This window comes from Chionomys nivalis, chromosome 12, assembly GCF_950005125.1.
Source record: "Chionomys nivalis chromosome 12, mChiNiv1.1, whole genome shotgun sequence".
Classification (NCBI taxonomy): Eukaryota; Metazoa; Chordata; class Mammalia; order Rodentia; family Cricetidae; genus Chionomys; species Chionomys nivalis.
Window position 1 is genome coordinate 21375574 of NC_080097.1, and position 18892 is coordinate 21394465.

Below are 18892 nucleotides of genomic sequence, written 5' to 3' on the forward strand. Positions count from 1 at the left end.
ATCAGGAGACTTGGATTACTACTCTTTTCTGTATACATGTAGTTGTCTGTGCAGCAGCTCATGTTAACTGTAATGCTGCAATCTGGAAGCAGCTTTTAGTAACTGTGTTTAATTTGAGGTAAGTAGGAGGAAGAAGTTATTTTTCTTCTGGACTTGTCTTTAGGTATCTACCCATAACTATATTGTTACAAATTCAGAAATATTTATGTGGTTTCTTGATCTAAGTTTCAGAATGCACAGGAAGGAGATCTAGGAAGGAAGGAAATGTCCAAAGAGGAGACAACAAAGTAACGGAGTTTTACGTCTTCAAAAGCATGCCAACACCTACTAAGTCATGCTGATATCCCATTTCCTTGTCTATTGGGACAAATATTTTCAGAAATTGGCAACAACTAGAGCTGAGGAAGTTCTGGATCATGCTATAAATCATGATGCTAACAAGGACAGGAGAAACATGGCTATAGTTGAGATTAACTGCAGAGAGCAGACAGTTCCCACTGCACTATCAAAGGGAAGACCAAGCGGATTGTAGAACTGCTGAAAAACCCATCTTCAGAGGGCTTCTTTCTTGACAGACAGCATTCATTTTACATTTAAACCCTGGATACGCTCAGTGACAGAACCAGGTTCTAAGCTAATGATGAAAGCTTCTGAGTGTGATATTAGTACACTCCCTTGCTCAAATCTTGTTTAGGAAACTTACTTTATCTTACTAATTAAATGGAGTTTAGGGAAGTTTTATTTTTCCCAAAGAAAATGGCTGACAGAGATGTCACATTGGACATAACGGACCCCAGTGGGTAATTAGAACGGTGCCTTAAGTTGATTTGCTTGACAAGATTCTAGATGTAAAGACCAGTTGCAAGTATAACGTTAAATACTAAAGAATTAACTCCATATAAAAAAAATAGCTACTGAGTAGAAAACAGAAATGTTAAGGATTGTCTACATGCCGAACGAGTAATTCATATTTTATAATTGATGATAAGGATTAATATTAAGCACAAACTAAGGGACAATGGAAGTAAAAATACGTTGTATAAAATAAAAGAGAATAATATACCTCTGAGGGTATTATATTATAAAAGATTCCTCTGTTCCTTATTTTTACAAAACAGAATGCCCTGATACTTTTCTTCAACGACATACTGACTACTACTATCAAATTAGACCGGAGTCTCAACCTATGAGTTGTTGGCTCAGGAAATAGAATCGATCCATTGTGATACCTAATGTGTCCCCTGAGTAGAAATGCCTTTTCATATAGAAGTGATTAAAAATAACATAACATTATTATATCATAGATGTAAATTTTATAAGGCTGAACTTTTTACTTGTATAAATAAAGATTGTTTGAGGCAGATATACTCCTTTTTTTTAAAATAAAATTGGATAATGTCTATGACTGCTTTCATGTGCAAAGACAGTGTTAGGTAAAACTTGTTATCAGGGGCTGAGATGACACAGTTCAATTAGAAGATTGCTTGCCTAGCATCACAGGAGTTACTCGCCTAGCAACACACACACACACACCTGCACACACATACACACACACACACACACCTGCACACACACACAGTGCTCTCTCATCCTTGATATAGAAAGTTTGTTTCGACAGCAGATGTCTGATGACTTAATTTCTTCTGAATCTTGCATTCTTGTGGATAATTGTGACAGGACAAAAATAAAACAAAAGAAATTCAAATGCTGTAGAGACAGAGGGAGAAAAATTTAAAGCCACTGAATATTTAGAATTAAAAACAAATGTCAAGGGAAACAAAGCTAGATGAAGACCCTAGAGCAGTGATATTGCTTTTAGAAGTGCTCAGAGACTGGAATGGTTTATTTGGGCAAATTTAAAAAAAAAATGGGCATTTTTTTAAGAAAAATCAGAATTTTACCTTAAGTTTGTAAGATCTATGCATTTATAGATATACATTAAGTTATTGTAAAATGTATATGAGTCGATTATATCAGTGAGGTCAATGTGTTTTTACTGTCACCATTCACTGAATATAAAGTGACAATAAAATTGAGATTTTTGTGTGGTTTTAGTTACTTTTCTGAATTTTGTGATAAAATACCCTACCATAACCACGAAGAAATGAAAGGTTTCTTTAGGCACACAGTTTGAAGGTTGGACATGATAAGGAAGTCATGGCTGGAAAGCTGAAGGAAGCTTGTCACATTGTCTCTACAGAAAACTGTGGTGAGGGCTACTGCTTAGCTAGTCCCTCTTATTCAGACTGGTATCCAACACCACTCTATAATACTCCTCGTATTCAGAATAGGTCTTCAACTTCTGCTAAACAAATCTAAATACTTCCTCACACACATTTCCAGGAGTTTGTTTCCATGGTGATTCTACATCCCCCCCCTAAAGTTTATCACCAAGGTTAACCAATACATATATCATGCAATCCAGTTTCCTCTGTGGTTGAGAAACATTTTCCGACAGCTTCCCCATCTACAAACAGACACAGAGATACAGATACAGACACACACACACACACACATGAGCTGAATGGTGCTTAATTTCAGCAAAATAAACATTGAGGAATATATATATTATTCAAATTTATCTATTAATCAAATTGAAAATTGTATTTTGATATTAATTTAAAAATATTTTTTTCAGACGAAGGATTTTCACTGATTCTTTTTGATTCAGTCAATTAAAGATTTTAAGAGTGTATGATATCTCTGTCTCCAGATCATGTATTCTAATACTTTCTAAAAGCTTTTTGACTAATTTTGAGGTTTTTTTTCCCTGAAGGTGCCCTCTACCTCTGTACAGCACTGTAGAAGTAAACTGATCAGAGCCAAGAACCTGGACTTGGACATAAACCACAATTTATACAACAGTCTACAAATATAAACACAAATCCTGGGATTTTTTGTTTGTTATTTGTGGGAGTAGGGAATCTGGTATCTTTCCCAGAATACATCACAATCATCCTACTATGTCAATTTTTTCTTAATCTGTTGTTTCCATTATAAATTTGTGTTTACCTACTTTTTAAAAATTTAATTTCTAGTCCCTTGATTTAGATTCTATAGATATGTTGAAATGAAACACCCCGAAACTCTATAATAGACAATTCATGCAATTTCTATTTGATTTCTAAATTTTAGGAGGTTTTCCTTTATTATATTAAATCATGAAGTCAAATAAGCAATCTAAACCAAGAGATTCATTCCTTTTTATCATCAGCAAGCTCTTTAGTAGGTAGGAATGCTTTGCTAATTGATTCTCTTGGGATCCTTTAAATCATCCCTCTAAAACCTCTCAATGAATCACTGTTCTGATTCCATTTTATTTATTACATATGTAATGATATCAACAATTTTAAAAAACTGTTTCTTGCTGAAATACATATATTTAGTAGTTTAAAATTGTTGCTTGGAGTAGGATTTCAGGGTTTAGTGGGTTTGCTGTACCACCTCCCAGGCTCATGCTAAGTTGTTTAACATCTAACCTAAAAACAAAATTATAAAACAATTGACTTCCTGCTGAACAGTAGTGGTGCCCACCTTAAAACCCAACACTCAGAAGGCAGAGACAGGTGGACCTTTTTGCATTTGACTTCACCCTGGTCTGCACAGCAAGTTCCAGGACAGCAAGGGCTACACAAAGATACCCTGTGCTAAAAAAAAAAAAAAAAAAAAAAAAAAAAAAAAAAAAAAAAAAAAAAAAAAAAAACCAATTGACTTATTTGGAGTCCAGTTCATATTTCAAAGAAAGCAGAAGTAAATAAAAAGAGAGGAAGTGTTTTTCTTCCCTTTTTGTGTAAATGACATCCCAGAATTAACAAATTTTATGATCATATAATTAGTCTATCCAATAAATGAGTAAGGGATAATATCTCCATATTCTAAATGCCTTGAAGTGATGAATGACAGGTGTGATTATCAGCGGTTGTTGCTGTCATAAAAGGCAGGTAAGATACTCTGCTATGAAAGGCATGTAACCCTATCCTTAAAATGCACTTGTGGCGAAACAAACTTCAATGTAGACTCCAGCTCCAATTCTGTATAGAGTCAAAAAATAAAAGAAGATAAATATCATTTAGTTACATCAAAGCAACTGCAGATAAAAGGATTAGAGTAGGGGTGGTCTTTACGAACATGTACAGTACCTAAGCAAATGAAAATCTGGCTGTAAGTATTTGCTGTGCAGAGAGATGACAACAAACAGCAAGAAAACCAGGTCTGAACTGACCCAATTTCTGTTCGTGTCCTTCATTCCAACATTTCCTTTGGCCAGAATGGAAGGAATTCAACCTTTTAGTTTCAATGCTAGTACTGACTGATATTTCACATCTGTATTCCCAGTCCTTGGGAAGCGGAGGCAGGAGGATTCTGAGTTCAATTAAAGCCTAGACTAAATAGTAGAAACCTGCCTGAAAGGGGCAATAATTGGCATTCTTTTTTTTTTTACTAAGATGATTTATAATTTTCAAGTCACTAGTTTGATTTCTTGCTTTGGTTAACTTTATATTTCTGTGCCCTATAATACAATAAGACTGCCAGAAGTGCCATGTATGTAATGAAAAATACACCTCTAAAATGAGCACGTTGAAAAGCTAGAGGAGAATAAAGTTAAGATTATATTTCTAGAACCTGTTTGGTTAAATTATGTAAAATAGAATATTTCTTGTATTTTATCATCCAAAAGATATTTTAAATATCACCCATGTTCTTTGGCCCCTCAATGTAGGGCATGGAATTGATAGAGTTTTCAAATACTAGTTCATTGGTCTTTAGTTATTATAAGTATGTTGACATCACTCAGTATGTGTCTTAGAAGTCCTTTTCAACATTTTCCAAATGCAAAAAAATAAATGCTACTTTTTTATATCTTTATGTGCTAAATGAAACTATGTAAATGTGAACAATAGAAAAATCAAGAATATGGAAGTATGGGATTTTGGTCATGTATTAAGCAGAAACACTGACCAACTATGTCAACTTGTAAACTAAGAAGTTTTAGAAAGATGTTATTTGACAGTAAAAGTAGCTGTTTATCTACTTCTAAGCCATTCCCCATGAGAGGATCTCTAACTGAAATAAAGACAAGGAGAGTGAAGGAGGTGAAATAGAGGACTAAATTAATTAAATCTCTGCGAAATCCTCATTGAAGTAAAGCAGTTGTGATTATTTACTCTTTTTTAGGGAATATAACCATTATTTTCATAGTAGAAAACAGGTAGCTACAGTAATGCTTTGTTGTAGTGAAAATATTCAGTATGTCACATTCAAGATAGTCAATCAGTCAGGGGTGCAGCAAGATGAGTGCAGTGGTTTTGAATTCCACCTTTGATTTGAAATTACCATGAGAACAATGCTTATTGCTCTGCGTCAGTATGCAGGCTTTTCTTTGCAGTTATTCTTATACCATTACTTTATTAGTTCGACCTTTTTGTAGAGAAAGAGTACTCTCTTAAATTTTCATTTATTATTGTGGCGAGTTTTATAAAGATGGAACATTGCAAAAGATTGTGTTTTATTGATTGGTGGAGTTGATGTAGGACTATAAAGCAGTGTGTCAAAGTATTAAATAATCTTCCTCTCTGTTCTACCTCAGGCCAAGCTTAGAGGTTAAAAAGTACCAAGCAAATGAAATTATAAATCCAGCTTACATAGTTTCCCCAAAGACACTGAACTACTTCTTTCCTATTATGTCTAAATAAAACTCATTATCTATTTTGTTTCACTAATAATTACAAGATTCTCTCGAAGCTATTCTTTACTGTCTTCATTATTCTCCATCCTATAGAATATCCTTGAAAGGCAAGCATATAAATATGATAAAAGAATTAAGCTGTTGAAATAAATTAATTTATTGTGCCACAATGTATTCAAATCTTACTTGTTCAATGGATTTTGCTTTAATGAAATTCTTCAAGGAACAATACATCATGTTTTAAGGATTGAAATTATACATTAAGCGAAATGACTGAATATGTTGTGTCTCAATTTATAAAGAGTTTCAATTGAATAATTAAGCTTTTAAATCATAGAATTTGCATAAAATATTTTCTTTAAATAAATGTATTATGTATTGTCATAGTATTCTCTGTTCTTAAGTCTAAAACTACAATAAAGTCAAATAAGGGAAGCCAGTTAAATGTTTTAAATTTTACAATTCCCCTAGTTTTAAACCATGATTAGAACTGTATTTTATATTGAGACTTTAGTCAATTTTTACTTAGTTTATTATGTCATTTTTAGGGTATGTTAAATGGATAAAGAAGTAAGTAAATGATTAATGAGTGAAATAAATCAGCATAGGAGATTGCAACACACATATTGAATAATAGGATGTTTTTCTACTTATATGAAATATGTCAAAAGAAACACGGAGTGCTTTATATTGACATATATAGTCATTGCCATAGTTTATATATAAATACTTAGGTTTTGAGAATTAAATATCCACGAGGAACCATATTCCCTTACTTTCCATTAGGACTGGCTATGAACTTTGTAATGCCATGAAAGTCAGATTTGCAAATGATCTTACAGAAATTGATTTAATTCTAGATAGTATTTTATTTCTGTTCATCCACATTATGAACAAATGCCATTGCAAGTAATAGCATGATTGTTACAGGACATATTAAAATGTACTGGAAACAATGATGTCATGTTTTGCAGAACATATATTGGTTAATTTAGACGATTCTATTTTAATAAAAGTCAACTATCATTCTCAAGTACAAATTCTAAATTTTTATATGAATAAAGTGTTAGCAATTTAAAACTCAGCCAGACTGGAAGACCCAATCTCTCTAAATTAGAAGTTGTTTTTATTGTCAGTCATGCTTGCAGAAATAGACAGTTTTTTTTTTTTTTCAAGGATAAAATCCCTGGGAGCCTCTGCGTGTTCTAACAAGTGTTCCTATGCCCAGGCACAGATAGGTGGTGCTAACTGAACTCAGAGTTTAAAAATATAAACATATAAAGTTGGGAAAGAAAACTGCTGGAAGGATAGGGAAAGAAATGCGGAGAGGGAAATGGGTGTAGGTCTACCAAAACTCTTGCTTGGAATTATAGATAATATTTATTTATTTTTAAGAAAGAAAAAATTACAAACAAGTTAATATTCAGTTGTGTAAATTTTACAAGATTGGTCTGATTATGGATGCAATTCATCTATATTATGTTTACTACACTAAGATATCCATATTTTTTTTAGAAATTCTACAGTAATATTTCAAACTCATACTCTATAATAAATACACAAATGCTGCAAAAGCAACTTAAATTATGACCATCGAATACTATATTAATTTAATGCAATTTTCAGTTTCTAAAATTTGATTTGAGCCTTTTTATCATTACAATCACATCATTTATTCTGTCTTTCACTTTCTTCAAACCCTACCATATACTCTTCTTTGTTCTCTATCAAATTCATTATCTTTTGAAAATTTTTTGTTGTTATATGCAGATAAATATATGTCTAAATATAACGTGCTTGGGCTATTTTGTGTTGTTGTTGTTGTTGTTGTTTGTTTGATTGATTGATTGATTTCTTTGTTCCTTGCTTTTGTGTTTGTTTTTTGAAACAAGGTTTCTCTGTGTAGCCTTGTCTGGCCTGGAACTAACTCTGTAGAAAAAACTGGGCGCAAGCTCATACAGATTCACCTGCTGCTGCTTCCTGATTGCTGGGATTAAAGGCATGCGGCACAACTGCTTGGCTAACCTGCCTAGTCTGGATACTGTTCTTGTGTTTTCAGTGCTGACTATTTGGTATTGGAAAATCAATTGATGATCTCTTCTCCAGGGAAGAAAATTTCTCCAACTCAGGATTTTCAGTTACCTATAGTTCTTTCTTGAGGACTTGTGGACTTGACCCCTTCTGTTTTGGCAGGTCTATGTTGGCATTGTTCAGCAAATGCTCAGATCGTCGTGTTGGTGAGATGTGATGAGCTTAGCTTCTGACACACACACACACACACACACACACACACACACACACAACATATTGCTGATATTCATAGGCATCAAAGCTTGGCAGGATTGCCAGCTTCTCCCCACCTTTTGAAGCTTGCATGGCATCTTCTGGCACTATGAATTTTAATCCTTAGGGAGGGGACACAATTGTGTCAGGATTTTCAGTTACCTATAGTTCTTTGTTGTGTGTAGAAGACACAGCCTCACAGCTAAGTCCCTGACGCTCTGGCTCTTACACTCTTTATCCCCCTGTTCCACACTGTTCTCTGAGCTTTATAAAACAAACAAACAAACAAACAAATGGAAAAACCTAATTCACATAAACCTCTGTAAAAGTTTAACGTAAATGAAGTTTTCCCTTATGGATTGACAACATTTCCTCTAAGCCAAGAAACACTACCTTTCAAAACTCTAACAACAAGCATGAATAATCCCATTTTTGAGTTTTTGGTCAGGACTGTTAAAGAGACTCCTAAATGCACAGGCTATTACTATTGCCCATTTTTACCCTAGAGATGGAAGATTAAAAAAACCTTCTTGTTTAACATGCCATGCACTTCAAACAGAGTTTAGAGACCCTTGACTTGGAACTGACCAGAATGTCCCCTCCCTAAGGATTAACTTTCATAGTACCAGAAGGTGCCATGCAAGCTTCCAAAGGTGGGAAGAAACCAACAATCCTGATCAACTTTGATGCCTATAAATTTGAACAATATGCAATGTGTGTGTGTTTCTCTTCCAATTTTCCCCATTGTTTTCTTCAGTGATTTGTTTATCTTCAGACTTTCAGGTGGAAGATCATTGAAGTTGAGTTGGAGTTTAAGTATCCTATATTCATCTAAATGTCACTCGGGTTTTTTATTAGTAGAAATTAGAGCACTCGATTCTTAGCATCTGATCAACTATGGTGAAGGAAAACACTGAGGTAGAATAATGCCTCTGATAGTTCCTCTTTAATGTGATTGTATTATCTTTTCCAAAAGTCAATCCTATATAGACCTGTTTGAAAGGTCCTGAGGCTCAGCAAGTCATCATCACAGTAATTTTATAGCCTTGCACCTAGACTAGAATAGGATGGTGGTTTTCTTTTGTTTGCCATTGTTTTTAATCGCCACAAAACTGTGTGAGGAGATAGGTTCTTTGTAAGGCAATTTTGTATGAGATTCATGTTTTTAGAACACACATTGGGAATTGATTTATGATATGGGTCTTTCAAACAAAGCTTTGAAATTTTGATACTTGCTTTCATTTTATTTGTAATGTTCTGTAAAATGAATCCTCAATATGTATATATGCATGCTCTATTTTATGTAAATGGTTGTTTGCTTGCCTACACCAAGCATGGTACAACCTTTATGCCTGGTGCTGGCAGAAGCACCAGGCCAATGTCTTACTCCCTGCAACTGAAATTATAGGTGGCTCTAAACAATGCCAATGATGGGAACCAAGCCCAGGTCCTCTGTAACGGCCCCAATTTCCTTAATCACTAAGCTTTCCCTCTCTGGAATACCAGTTTTGAATATGAAAGTTTTTTCTATACCTCTATACTCAGACATATTTATTGATCATTGTAGAGACAGTTTGTCAGTTTCTATGTCTGATGAAACATATTTTTTTTGCTAACAGTATAAACTGTTAACTAATGGTTAATCTATTAATCTGTAGTCTCATTTATACTAGCTCATTATATGTGTATGATGCATACTTTCACATAACTCTAAGTAGCATGGCTACAGAGCTTGTTCAGGCATAGTAGTAGGCAAATGTCGTCATGGAATTTAGAGAGAAACAATACAGCAGGATTCTCTGCCACCTACATGATGTATATTTGATTAACAGAAATGACTGGAAGGAAAAAGGGGCCTAGGTCGTGAGATTTATTTGATTCATAGAACATAATTTTAATATTAAATAATATTCTGTTTCCACAATGCATTAATTGTGCCCATCATGTGTCTTGAGTGGTGTCACCCTGAAAGTGCTGTTAACAATTCTCTGATAATATCCTGGTCAGCTACATCCAGGATGTATGTGGTAAATGGTGCCTAATGCCTGCTGAGGAAGGTGAACACATGGAAAGTTGCTTTCAAAATAACTGCCCAGAACTCAGACTTGCTTGGTTCTATCAGCTCTTTAATTGTCCAGATGGTCTTCCTGAAAATTTTGAATTGTTTTCTATAACCTAATATTTTCCCCAAAGAATGGATTAGTACTATTTGCCATGGCCATATTGAGGTTTACCAATAAAAATTATAATTTCCTACCTTGTCTTTTTAAGAGTGTTTCGTCTCACTTATTCAGATGATAGGAGATTCAAGAATATGAAATTGGCTAGGTTTGAGATTTTTGGTCAAGATTAAATATGTCTTTTAGTACAGTTAAGTGCTAGTTAATCGTGGTGGGCCTTTGGAGATAGTCCTTTTCATATTTCTAATTTTATTAAGAAAATCCACCATTCATGAAATCAAAACTCAGTCCATTGACCTATTATTCTCTTTTTTCATTCTGTGCAATGCAGGAGCGTGTTCCTGATAGTCCCTCACCTGCCCCTTCCCTTGAGGAGGGCCGGAGGCCAGGCAGCCACCCATCATCACACCGCAGCAGCAGCGTGTCCAGCTCCCCTGCACGGACCGAGAGTTCTTCCGACAGAATCCGTAGGTCTCATACTTGTGCTTGTCACCATCTTACACTTTATTAGGTGCAGCTGGACTTTCTAATCAAAATACCCTCATTCCAAATAGATCTCAAATGTGTCATGTACCGAAGCTCCCTCGCTATAGCCATTCCTCAAAATTATGCGTCCCAGTTTGAAATGCCGTGAAGGATGATGCGGCATTAACAGGTTCTGATATAACGTCCTCTCTTTGATACTACACATAAAGATTTGAGCTATGAAATAGAAAATGTAAGTAATCATCCAGATTAGTTTTTGAAGTACACAGCCAATTCCCAACCATCTAACATCTGAGTAGATCGTTTATGGTTTACTCAACTGAATGTTTTTAATGAAAAAAACCTCTGCCACTTTTGAAATCATCTGATTTTAACATTCATCATTATTGAATATAGGTATTCACAAATACAAACAACGGAAATTAAATTAACCACAGTAAATGTCAAAAGTCTATTTGCTCTCCATTTTAAATGATCTCTGGATTAAATAACTTTAATTTTAGGAGTTCTGTCTGGAATAATCAGTAATACATATTTTCCTGTTATTATTAAAATTTTGAAGTAGGTCTTTGACTTATATAAAAAGCTACAATATTAGGTCTTGGGAGTGGTTAAATGGATCAAGTGCTGATAGTATTTAATGCTCTTTCAGAGGACCAGAGTTTGTTTTTTAGTACCAATATCAGGTCATTCACAACCACCTGTAATTCCAGTTTCAATTTTTAATTTCTACAAGCTTTAATTTCTACACAGAAGTAATGTCTTCTATAAAATCACAGAAAAAATGATCACAATCAAATTTTACTATTATTATATTATTTTAACACTATAGATTTTTTCACATTTATTGAATTTTTCAAATAATATTTTTAAGAGCAAGTTGATTTTTTTTAATCTGGTGCAAGAACAATGGCACTGGGTTTTGATCCTACTGCATGTACTGGCTTTGTGGGAGCCTAGGCTGTTTGGATGCTCACCTTACTAGACCTGGAAGGAGGTGGGAGATCCTTGGACTTCCCACAGGGCAGGGAACCCTGACTGCTCTTTGGGCTGATGAGGGAGGGGAAGTTGATTGGGGGAGGGGGAGGGAAATGGGAGGCGGTGGCGGGGAGGAGGCAGAAATTTTTAATAAATAAATAAATAAATAAATGAAAAGAATAAACTAAAGATCACATATCACAGTTAGTATTTTTGTCTCTGTCTAAAGATGTTGAAATTCTTCCAAGGTCCTTCTCATCTCCCTCATTTATTACCTTAACAATGTGGCAAACACATGCACATTTGTTTTGTAGAAAGCTCTTTATCTTGAATTATCGTGATGTTCCTCATGGTTAAACTCAGCTTTTGAATTTTTCATCAGAACTACAGCTGTGATACAGTATCTCTGGAGAATCCGGAGATGTGATAGAGAATATATACTGATGGCTGTATCACTTAAGGCTCCAAGCTGTTAACGTTTCGAGATATTAAACATCCTGTGGGAAATAAATATACTAGGATGACGTACTCTGTTGTCCATAAAAGTGCTATCCCTAACTTGTGACTGCTGAGAAGTCAAGAACAATTGCACTGGGTTTTGATCCTACTGCACATACTGGCTTTGTGGGAGCCTAGGCTGTTTGGATGTTCACCTTGATAGACCTGGAAGGAAGTGGGAGGTCCTTGGACTCCCCACAGGGCAGGGAACCCTGACTGCTCTTAGGGCTGATGAGAGAGGGGGAGTTGATTGGGGGAGGGGGAGGGATATGGGAGGCGGTGGCGGGGAAGAGACAAAAATCTTTAATAAATAAATAAATTAATAAAAAAATGAAATTTAAAATAATTCAAGGTTGGATGTCAGTATTAACTCTAATACAATCCAGTGTTATTCATAAGATTCTCTATTATTCCAGAAAAGAAAGGTTTTATCCAATATATTTTTTACTCAAATTATGCAAAATAAACAAGATTTATTTTGTTTGACCAGTTCAGTAAGTGAATTCATTGACTTAATTCTGTGAATCCTGAGTGTTCTTCATCTGAATTACAGCAGTGTTTTATCATTTCAGTGGTGACAGATCATCACTAGCAGAGAAAGCAATTGGTAGATATTAATTGGATTTGAGTTTTGAAAACTACTCTTTAGATGAATTTTGAGATTCTTATGGCACACCATATTCTATGAAGTAAAACACAATAAGGATACTTAGACAATGGTTTCAGTTCTTTAAATAAAGAAAACTCTACTGGCTGTGGCAGGTCACTGGGGCATCACTCATTTTAACCAGACAGTGTTAAAGGGAACTTTATTGTTGAGATCATAGTTTTTCAAAATTGGGGGAAACTATATACTAAGAAGAGAACTTGATGCACAAGAACATAATATTGAATACCTCATAGGCTGTCGCTGCACTAATGTGAATATTCCTCATTATTCTAACCATGGAAAATGTTTTGTTTATATAACAACAGATACAGTACGTGGAGTTATTTCCAGTGTTTTCTGCTTATCCTAAAGGATTATTATGGGCTAGCAATCTCCCAGTGGTATTACTAAGGGATTATAATTCAAAGTTTGGGTAGCATATGTTTATGATATCTTTTTTTACCACAATGTTCTGATGTTTTTGTGTCTGTTCCTTGTTTTGGGGTTAACAGCTGTGCATCAGAATGGATTGTCAATGAATCAGATGCTGATGGGTTTATCACCAAATGTGCTTCCTGGGCCAAAGGAGGGAGATTTGGCTGGTCATGACATGGGACATGAATCAAAAAGAATTCACATTGAAAAAGGTAATTTGCGATTCTCTGCCGTGTCTTTTGTTCTGGATATGAAACATGCCTATTTCTGCATCTGCAAAATAGCATAAAGGTCCTAAATGTATAATGTCAATAAAATATGAGCCCTGATCATTAAAGGATGTCTGAATGGTGGCCTGTTACTTTCCTGTTGTCCAACGGTAGGTGACAATTTAATTTTCACAGAATATTTAAAAGAGAATTATATGTCCCCAAATGTTAATTTTGAAATTTTAGGTTTCTGTTTATCTTTCTTAATGTATTCAAGGCCATTTTCACTTATGCAGCATGATGGAACTTGAAAAAGTTTATTGAAATTATTTTTTCTGATTTAAAAATACATGATCATTAAGTCTTTTAGGATTCTTAAGTGAAACTTGGTGGTCACTTCAAAGGTGTGGCAAGCGGTGTAGATAGCTCCTTTCTTGAATGGCTTGTCTGGAGGGCATGCACGAAACAGACAAGGAAGTGGCGTGCTTGTGAACTTAATGCTGGGCAAGTGGAGACGAGAAGACTATGGATGCTTTATGGCCTCACCTAACTGGTGGGTTCCAGTTCCTAGTGAAAGATCCTGTCTCAAAATGAAAGTACACAGTTTCTGAGGAGGAAACACCTGTGGTTAACTTCTGCTCTCCTTTCATGTGTGCTATGTGCCACATACACACACACACACCTGCACACATACACACACACATTACTCATTAGCAAAGCCTACACTTTGCAAAGATTCAGGTTTCCTACTGAAATATTTTATATCGATCTATATATTTCTACAACAAAAGTACCAGAAATGTACATTTGAATTTCCTACTCCACAAAGAAATTTCATTAGGAAATTGAAATGTTATTTTGTTATGCATATTAAATACTTATGCTAAAAATATAAATATATATTTTCAAATAACAAGTCTTGGGTTGTAATATAGAAGACTAGTTATGGTTTTTCCACTCTCATTTACTTTTAAATTTATCCTTTGATATTTGAGATTATGATATCTTTGCATATCATTTCCTTTTCCTCCTTCCATACTCTTCTGTGCCTTTTGCCTTCTTGCTCTCTTTCAGATTCTTGCAGGCCATGACAGGTTTCTCTGTAGCTTTGGAAGCTGTTCTAGAACTTGCTCCTTAGACCAAACTGGCTTATAATTCAGAGATCCACCTGTCTCTGCATCCTGAGTGTTGTAATTAAAGGTGTATGCCACCACCACCTGGCTGGCCAGTTTTTTAATATTAAATAAATATTTCAAATTTTATACAAATAGATTACCAGATTACCCATATTGAAAAAAAATCAAATAATGTTTTCATGACTAAGAATTACTACTTTGAAACTGAAGACACACATTACTTGTCTAGTATGCACAAATACTGAGTTCATTCTTCTTCATTCAGAAAAGAAAATAATTTATTTGTTAAGATTTTAAAGGGTCTTAAAATAAGATATTTAAGTAGTTAAATAAAAATTCTTTTTAAAGAGAAATTAAGTAATCCTAGGAAAATGCTTATGAAATATTTTCCTAAAATCTGATAGCCACAACATTAAATCCTATGGAAAATTCTATGAAGAATTCTAAAACCTTGTTTCTTGTTGACAGACATGTAATATCCTTGAGTTACAAGTTTAACCAAACTACTTATATTTTTTTTTGCTATAATTATCATGTTTACTGCCATGGAACATTTTTAAAATGGCATGTGTTGAGCTTGATCTCTTATTTTTCTTGTATACCCCTGACTCCACAAATTTACTATATTTGCTTTTTTTCCTTTGGAAATTCTTTATTCATTAATACACTTTCTCTTTTTATTGGATAACCTCTGACTCATCTAAACATAATCATAATTAAACTGAATTATTTAAGCACTGGTACTAATTGAGATTGAATTGCCAGAAAATACTAAAGAATAGAAAAGAATGAAACCACGGGTGTTGGTTACATTCTTCAAAGTTAATAGTAAGGTGCAAGTCAATATTATCTATCCTTGGTGCTATGTTTAAATATATAGCATTATGACGATGGATATATATCACACCTTATTATTTTATTAATGTTATTTATCACAGCAGTGGTTTCTAAATTGTTTTTGTCTCAGAAGAAAGATACTGTCCAAGTCACAAATGTATCCCAATATTGTATATACAAAATTAGATGTTTACCATTCTAACTGAAATATGAATCTACTATTGATTTCAAATCATGGAAATTTTAATAGATATTGATATAATTATAGTGTCTTGTTTTATGTTGCTCTTTCTCTTGGAAGAATCTCTATCTCTTTCATCTCCTTCTAGGATACAGAATTAATAGGAAATATTCATGGGCTTTCTAGATTGATAGAGTCCCCTAAATTAAAAAATTTTTTCATTACTCCATTTATCATGTCCCTCACAATAGCCCTGAAACTATTCATATCAGTATTGAACAACTAACTTTATTTAGAGAAATATGTAGAAAAATTAATTATATATTCATGTCATTTTTGGTTTGAACTTTTTATGTGTAATTTGCTTTCTAACTACTAAATCATTCACAAGGCAATAATTCTTAAGGAAACATTGATACTTTGCATAGATAACAAAATTCATTTTCATGCCTGAAATGATTGTAATGTAAAGTCTTAATCACTAATAACTTTTAAGCATGTAGTGTCTTCCTTAATATTAAAATTCTGTTGACTATCTTCTATGTGACTAAAAACAAGTTGCTATCACTTCATTGTCCAGAAGCTTTATAAGTATTTGGGTTCAGAAAGCAAATAACAGACTGGATGCTCTCATTCATTTTTTTTTAAATAAAGAACACGCCAATGAAGTTTGAGCCTTAGGAAGGTTTAGTTAAAGCACATATAAAATATAAAAAGAAATCTTTTGTACACAAAAAGCACAGACATGTAAAACATGTAAATGTACAAGGCATATAGAAAAAAGTTTATTAAGATTATAAACTTTTATTAAAGACAAGAGTTCATAAAATAGACATACCTAGTAAAACTCTGATGCTGCAAATACAAGTTAAAACGTTGTTACAGTGTCTTTTCAAAAAAATATTATTTTTTTTGAGATTATAGTATAAATTACATTATTTTCCCATCCCTTTTACTGCTCCAAGCTCTTACATACACCCCTGCTGGATCTCTTGAAAATTTATATTCATGGTCTCTTTCAACATTTTATTGTTATGGATATATGTGTGTGTATACATACATACATATATATATATATATATTTGTGTGTGTGTGTGTGTGTGTGTGTGTGTGGTGTGAGTGTGTATGTGTTTGGGTTGCATATATGTGGGAGAGTATGTATGTATTTATGTATATCCTAAATATATAAGTAAACGCTGCTTTATCTAAACTTTATAAATATCACAAATTTATTGGTACTCTCTGGATTGGGAAACACCAAGGATCTTTTCTCTGAGAGTATTGATGAGCCAACAGACAGCACTGTAGAGGTACATGGGATCTCACAGCTTGTATGGCTTCAGTCCTACGGTCACTAGAGGTGACATGGGAATGAAGATGTAACAGACACACTGACACACAAAAAACAGAGAAACTGAGACAAGATAGTCTGGGCTCTCAGATGGAGAAGGCTTAGCAAGCCTGAAGCTCAAAATGTACTTTATATAAATATGAACAGAGAAGCAGCATTGTTGTATAAAATGAATGAGGAGGTAGGGTCATTTCAGACAAACATGAAGATTAGATTAGTCTATACAGCTCAACAAAGATGGAGGTTTGGCTAACAGTACACCAGATTCTGTACTAAAGCAGTCTTCAGGCTGTGAACATTAGTGAGGATAAAGCTACAGGAAACATTTTATGTTCATACTACTGACATCCACATTATAACCTATAGAAAGTTTTGCCATCTCTCAAGGCTCACTTGGGGAAGACTTTGTGTAGTTGGCCTTTCCTTTGGGCTGTCAACCAGCTCCCAAATAAAGACACTTATCAGTTATAAATGCGTGGCCTTAGTTAGGTTTGTTCCACAAACTCTTTTAACTTAATTTAACCCATTTCTCTTCATCTATGTTTTGCCTCGGGGCTTTTTACCTTTCTTTCATTCTGTATGCCCACCTTTTTTGCTTCCTCCGTGTCTGGCTGGCTGGTCCCTAACATCTCTTCTTCTTTCTTCCTGAGTCTAATTCCTCCTCCTACTTACTCTCCCTGCCTAGAAGTTTCAGATCAGGACTTCACTTACTCTACACACTAGTGAATGTAGATCTAAGATTATTATGATATAATGCAGTAATTAGTAAATGCATTAGAATCCAAATGAGTAAAGTAAACAAATTAGGCTCTTCATGCTCATTCCCTCTTGTCCCTTCTCTACCTCCCGTCTTCTCACTTCTTTACTCTCCCCCCATAGTTAAAGCATTTCTCTCACTTGTTTTCTCTTATGCAAATATGCTTTCATCAACATAATGTGAACTCGTTTTGATTCTGAGAAAAAGAATACTTTATTTCATCGGCGTCTTCTTCAGGATACCAGCATTTTAGAGATGGATAAATTTGAGGAGAGATAGTTAAGAGACTTCCTTCAAACCATAGAACATTTCCTACATTTAGCATGGATTGCTTTGTAGTCTATCATTCTCTGCATGTTTATTGGTTGTGGGTCTCTATATTAATTAACATAAATTAAAAAAATAATCTCCCTTTGCAAGGTTGAGCGAAACACTAATATATGGGGATAAAGATCAGTACTTAGAGGTCATTTTATTACTCTATATTCAAAAGAATAATACTATTGAATTCTCCCTATGACATATGACTGACCTTGAGGATGATTTTGGAACCAGACTGGTACTAGGCATGGGTATCATTTTATGTGATAGGTTTTATATCTACCTGAAAAAAGTGTGATTGGTTGCTCCCATAACACCATTGCTACTACTGCACAAATGGTTAGATCTATTCACCACAGATATAAAATATAAACAAACTAGTTGCCCATCAGTGAATATGTAATGAAGATATAGTTCATATACACAGTGGAATATTAACCAGTTGTTGTGGAATACTCATGCATATAGGTAAAGCTATTATAATCACTCACAGTGAAGTAATCCAGAGCCATAAAGACAAATATTATGCATTCTCTATCATAGATAAATGCTAGCTTTAATGTTAAGATGCATGCTTTCAGATTGGAGTATACAAAGATGCCTGGAAACTGGTAAGGAGGAATGTGGGTAAGATTTCAAGGAAAGGAGGTGGGAGACAGAAAGTATGAAGGAGGAAATAGAAGTACTGGAACAGGAAGGGTTACGTGGTTGGAGATGGGAGAGTATGTTAGAGAGGGCGTATAGGAAAGAATCACAAAGCTATGACCTAGCCGGAGAAGAATTGGGGCAAGTTAGTACTATCATGCATGGCTTTCATCTCATAGAGTTTTCTTTATATCCAAAGAAAAAGTGGTTGGAAGAGAACAATTACAAATATCATTATGTTTATGTTTCAATGCTCGTGA

The 18892-nt window shown here is 34.3% G+C and overlaps 1 protein-coding gene across 2 annotated transcripts in view; it reads left to right on the forward strand.

The window, feature by feature from the left end:
• The window catches only part of Dach1 (dachshund family transcription factor 1), a 373178-nt gene that overhangs the window by 247598 nt on the left and 106688 nt on the right, over positions 1–18892 (forward strand). For both annotated transcript variants that reach the window (XM_057786588.1, XM_057786587.1), the window contains 2 exons: positions 10481–10616; positions 13273–13407. In XM_057786588.1, the coding sequence (XP_057642571.1) occupies positions 10481–10616; positions 13273–13407 (271 nt within the window). The remainder of the gene's footprint in view (positions 1–10480; positions 10617–13272; positions 13408–18892) is intronic.